The sequence below is a fragment of the Myotis myotis genome, unplaced genomic scaffold (assembly GCF_014108235.1).
Source record: "Myotis myotis isolate mMyoMyo1 unplaced genomic scaffold, mMyoMyo1.p scaffold_m19_p_17, whole genome shotgun sequence".
In the NCBI taxonomy this organism is placed as follows: domain Eukaryota; kingdom Metazoa; phylum Chordata; class Mammalia; order Chiroptera; family Vespertilionidae; genus Myotis; species Myotis myotis.
The window spans coordinates 14,851,485-14,857,114 of NW_023416321.1; the positions used below are offsets into that span (position 1 = coordinate 14,851,485).

General features: G+C 49.9%; 1 protein-coding gene and 1 pseudogene across 1 annotated transcript; both read right to left on the reverse strand.

Moving 5' to 3' along the window:
* Positions 1-204: 204 nt before the first annotated feature.
* ARL4D (ADP ribosylation factor like GTPase 4D) lies at positions 205-2,163 on the reverse strand. Its single transcript, XM_036341909.1, has 2 exons — positions 2,016-2,163; positions 205-1,451 (listed from the first exon to the last, which is right to left on the reverse strand). The coding sequence occupies exon 2, from the start codon at positions 1,354-1,356 to the stop codon at positions 754-756; it is 603 nt and encodes a 200-aa protein (XP_036197802.1). The 5' UTR covers positions 1,357-1,451; positions 2,016-2,163; the 3' UTR covers positions 205-753.
* A 2,950-nt stretch (positions 2,164-5,113) lies between these two features.
* Positions 5,114-5,197, reverse strand: LOC118672600 (annotated as a pseudogene).
* Positions 5,198-5,630: the final 433 nt, after the last annotated feature.

Consider the following 5,630-nt stretch of genomic DNA (forward strand, 5'->3'; position numbering starts at 1 on the left):
TCTCTCTCTCTCTCTCCCTTCCTCTCTGTAAAAAATCAATAAAATATATTTAAAAAAAAAAAAAAGAAAAGTGCTTGCTTGGCAAATTCAACTTCAAGATAAATTATTCTCACCACCCACCCTCAAACCCCACCCCTGCCCCCAAACCCCACCCATATAGAAATGTTGGACTAGGTAAAGGAGAAAAATAATGCCAGACCAAGGTTAGAGGTACAGTATCATCAGTCTTTAATAACTTACAAATGCTAAAAAATAGTTAATACAGAGGACACACACATAGCTTACAAAATGGCAGTGGATCTACAAATGTGGGGAGAGGTTCTCGGCACTTTCACACAGACACTGGCATCCCTAGAAAAGCAGCCTGGGGGGACTCCCCCGTTGGGAGATGGGGAGACAGTACCCCATACCAAATGCATCCTCCAAGTAACTTTCCTTTGCCCTAAAACACATCTAATAAAAAAGCCAGAGAAAAACACGAAACAAGGTCGAGGTAGATTTGCAGTTTATACTGAAGCCTCAGTTCTGCAGCCCCGTGTCTAGAGGTGAGGATAGGGGAGGTGTGAGGAGACAACCCATCTCACATCCCCCTCCCCAGTACCACACCAAAGCAGGTCGCCCGGTGCGGGTGCCTCCGTCCTTCATTTAGGTGGGCAGGTCCTGCACCCTGGGGCTGAGTGAGGGGCCACAGGCTCTGCCTGGCTGTCCAAGTATAAAGACCCTACTGTGAGGGGGGGGGGGGGGGGGCTGGAGTCACCGTCTCTTCTTGCTGCCCCGGGCAGCTTTTTTCCTCTTGAGGATCATCTCATACAGGCGCTCAAGGCCGGGCTGCAGACCCACCCCGTCCACCGCGCTGCAGGCCTGCACGTGGGTGAGCGTGGCAGCAGCCAGCTCTCGGACTGCCAGCCTCTTCTCCACCTCAGCAGAGCTCAGCGCCCCGGGCTGGTCCTGCTTGTTGGCCAGCACCAACACGGGCACACCCTGGTTGTCAGAGGCCCGGCTGATCCGGTGCAGCTCCACCTTAGCCTCCTCCAGCCGCTCGGCCTCCGCAGCGTCCACCACAAACACCAGCCCGTCAGTCCGGCGGGTGTAGGAGCGCCACAGCGGCCGCAGCTTCTCCTGCCCGCCCACATCCCACACTTGGAAGGTGATGCCGCGCGACCCTCCCAGGGCCACCCGGATCTTCTCCATGTTGAAGCCTTTGGTGGGGACGCTCTGGACAAACTCCTTGAACTTGAGTCGGTAAAGGAGGGAGGTCTTTCCAGCTGAGTCCAGCCCGATGACCACCACGTGCAGGGCCTGGAAATGGGGCAAGAAGGAGGGGGTGGGCGCCATCTCTGTCAGGTGGTTCCCCATGGTGAGCTCCAGCGAAGGTGTGGGTGTTGGGGCTCACAGTAGAGGCGCAAAGGTGGCCTTGCAATCGCAGACTCCGGAGACCACAGCTGGGTTATCTAAACAAGGAAAGGTCATGAGAGAAAACAGGAGAAGAGGTTTAACCAACATGAAATGTGCAACTTCTTGATCTTTTCCTGAGTCAGCTTCCTTGTTAAAATTCCTTTTTTTTTTTTTTTTTTTTCCTTAAGCAGCTGCAGGTGTAACAAAGCCGCTCCCCTCTCCCTGGGGCGCTAACGAGGGCGATGAGACCTAGATAATCCCCCGGTCCCGGGACACTGAAGTGGGGGGTGAGGCCCGGATCCAGCGCCTCTTCTCCCGCTAGTGGTGCCGTAACAGACGCCACAACCCCTACTCCCCAGGCGGTAAGCCTGGCGGGAAGGGGCAGGTCGGACAGCGCCCGCAAATTAAGAGTTAGGGTGCCGGCGCTGAGACGGGAGATGGAGGCCCGCTCCCACCCACCCTCCACGTCCCCAGGCGGCTGACAGCGACCCCTCCTTACACGGAGACCCCTTCCCCAACGCCCCGCGACGCTCCGGGGCCAGCCTTCCGCTGATCGCGGACTCCAGCTCCCCAGGCCCCGCATCGGGGCCGCCTCGGCACGGCCCGTTCAGCCCCTTTACCTCCGTCCACGGCTCTCCCGCGGCGACCCTCCGGGCCAGCCACCCGAGCAGTCGCGCCGACCTCCCCGCCCGGCTCCAGCGCGCCCGCACTGCCCCGCGGTCCCCGGGACTCGCCCTTAAAACCCGCGGGTGACGTCACGACGCGCGTGCCAATCAGCAGCCCCGCAGCGGGGGAGTGGGCGTGGAAATATGCGCGCTGCAGCCCGGACCTCCCCGTGACGGGTGTCTGCTCCATCCGTGACCGTTTTAATTGGTCTTTTTCTACCATATTCTAATATTTGCTATTAAACTCGGGAGGGCTCAGGGATAGATGGTGGGAGGGGCAAAGGGAACACACGAGTGGCAGCCTTTAACTCGTGAGAGGTAAAGTTTCATAATACCACCGCCTCCCCTCCCCAGGCAGTTTCCACACACACGCAAAATCCCTCCACCAGGTTATTTTTCAGGGCTGCTGACAAGTCTTCCTCCTTTATCTTTCCTAATTCAATATCCAAACCCATGTGAACCTAGAACCCCATAAAAGTCTGAACACCCTTATGGATTCTCACTAAAGCCCTAGAGGTAGGGACTGGTGTTGCTGCATTTTATAGGTGAAGAAAGCTCAAAAGGGTTCAATTACTGGTCCATGATCACACATAGTAAGAGGCTGAGCAAGGATCTGAATCCAGTGCCTGGGCCCTGACCACTGAACTACCCCTCTCCTCTCATAGGGAGGGCCAAGCATCCCCAGCAAAAAAAGCCCTCAATTGCTGGTCTGAGTGCTGGCCAGCAGCAGACCCTTCAAGGGCCTCCCTTGTTCAAATAGACAAGGACAGGATTCTTATTCACTCCACAGGGCAGGCGTTTATTCACCTCATTCACATTGTGTGCTCTGCATGAGCCAGAGAGACCATGGCGATATAGATGCTGTGCAGGCCACAGGGTCTGGCCTCAGAGGGCTTACACTCTAGTGATAGAGACAAGATTGGCCACTAACAGGTGTGGACAAAAAGGGGTTCTACCCAAAGTAACCTTACAGGGTGATCTGATCATAAACTCCAATTCCTGCCCTGGCTGGTAGCTCAGTGGTAGAGCCTCAGCCTGCACACCAAAGGGTCTTGAGTTTGATTCAAGGTCAAGGGCCAAGGGCAAGTAGCTGGGTTGCAGATTCAAACCCGGGCCTAGTCAGGACATGTGTGGGAGGCACCCAATGGATGTGTCTCTATCACCTCTCTCCCTCTCTCCTTCCATCTCTCTCTCTCTCTCTCTATCTATCTCTCTCTATCTCGCTCTCTCCCTCCTTCCCTCCCTAGGTTAATACCCCTGTGCATCTAGGTTAACAAACCTTTAAAATAAGCTTAACTGCAAGGAAAGCACATATTCTTGTTAACTATCCTGTAATGTAGCAATTTTCAACCTTTTTCATCTCATGACACATAAACTAATTAATAAAATTCTGCGGCACATCAAAACAATATATTTTTTGCTGATCTAACAAAAAAACTGGGTATAATTTTGATTCATTCACACCTTACAGTTATTGTAGTGTTGGCTGTTGTCATTTTTTTTTTTTATTTGACCATCCCGGGCAGCGGTTCTCAACCTGTGGATCACGAACAATGAAAATACATCCTGCATATCAGATATTTACATTACGATTCATAACAGTAGCAAAATTACAGTTATGAAGTAGCAACGAAAATAACTTTATGGTTGGGGGTCACCACAACATGAGGAACTGTATTAAAGGGTCGCGGCATTAGGGAAGTTGAGAACCTTAGATTCTAAGGGGAAAGAGGTCAGTACCCCTGACTAAATAAATAGTCAGGTATTGCACATTTTAAAAATTCTTGCGGCACACCAGAGTGCCGAGGCACACTGGTTGAAAATCGCCCCTGTAATCCAATCCACGCCTTGGTTTCTCCCACCCTTATGTAATCTTTCTTGCTTCCCTGCTTAATTTTAAATGCATAAGCAAAACTGTCATTCTCTGGAGCATTTGAGATCTTGCTTCCCAGCAATTGTCATTAGTTTTGGCTCAATTAAAGTCTGATAAAAATTCTCCACAGGTTTGAATGTTTATTTCATCAATCACAGGGAATGCAGGGACAGGACAGGACAGTATATGTATTAGGCCTTTGTAAATCTTGACTTGTAAAACTGCAGAGAAGGGAGAAAGTGTGAAATGAAAGCTTCTGGAAAGGCTTCTGGAAGTTCATTAGTCCTGTGTAGGATTGATTAGGAGGGGCTCAGGGCTGGGCGGCATCTTCCCAGCCATTGCAGATGATACCATCTGGGCATTCTTAAAGAGGACATGTCACAAAGGGGCAGTGTAACCAAAATGAAAACAGCAAAAGGATGACAGTGACAACAAGGTAAAATTGGAGGAGAGGGGGATCAAAGGACAATGGAATTATAACTCTAACAGCTCCATTTTTACAAGGTGACTGAGTTCTTGCATTTATTACATACTTCAGTGTTAACCTTTTAAAGGCTATATTTGAGGGGGGTTAGAAAAAGGGGAGGGGCAGTCATTGCCAAACAAGAAGGCCTAGCCCTTCCTGCCCACAAGCTCCCCATCTGTTTAGCACCAGCCTGCCTTGCCACCTCCTTCATCCCCTCCCTGCTACAAAACCAGCCACTTGGTTACTACCTCCAAGATGCTGGAAACCTCTTTGAATCCCTGAGGAGATTAAGACCCTAGGAAATTAGTTTATTACGCCCCCACTTCATGGGGGTAACAGATGGCTGCAGGAGCTAAGGCACAGAGGTAGAGCTGAGCACGGTGAGTTAGGAGAGGGAAAGACAGAGCAGGCCAAGAGGTAGGCGACCACTACCCCCGTGAGTGACCACTGCATGCCAGACTCTGGTCTAGGAACTTTGCATACTTTTTCCTTTTTTAAAAAAAATATTTTATTTTATTTTATTTCATTGATTTCAGAGTGAGGGAGAGGGAGATAGACATAGAAACATCAATGATGAGAGAGAATCATCAATTGGCTGCCTCCTGCACGCCCCCTACTGGGGATCGAAGCAACCCAGGCCTGTGCCTCCTGATTCATGGGTCAACACTCAACCACTGAGTGACACAGGCCAGGCACTTTTCCTTTTTTATTTTATCTTATTTTATTTTATTTTTCAATTAGCAATAATTGTGCCTCAGATAAACCTCATTGGCTGCAATACTGCCACTGTTCAAAACTCACTTTTCCTTTTTTAATACACAGCTGAATCCAAGAACTATAGTTCTTCTAAAAGGAAAAAACCAAAGCACAGAAAGGTTAGGTAATTTACCCAAGGTTACCCAGCTAGAAATTGGCCAAACACGGCTTTGAACAAATGTTTCAATGGCTATGAAACCCAAACACACACAGAAACAGAGAACTGAAAACATACATACAGATTGACTTATGTTTCTTCAACAATCTTTGAAACTTTTTTTTAAATATATTTTTATTTATTTCAGAAAGGAGGGGAGAAAGAGAGGTAGAAACATCAATGATGGGAGAGAATCATTGATTGGCTGCCTCCTGCACACCCCCTACTGGGGATGGAGCCCGGAACCCAGGCATATGCCCTTGATCAGAATCGAACACAGGACCCTTCAGTCCACAGACCGATGCTCTATCCACTGAG

Bases quoted from the DNA above. Each gene is read 5' to 3' on its own strand.
- ARL4D (XM_036341909.1), bottom strand. From the start codon at position 1,356: ATGGGGAACCACCTGACAGAGATGGCGCCCACCCCCTCCTTCTTGCCC.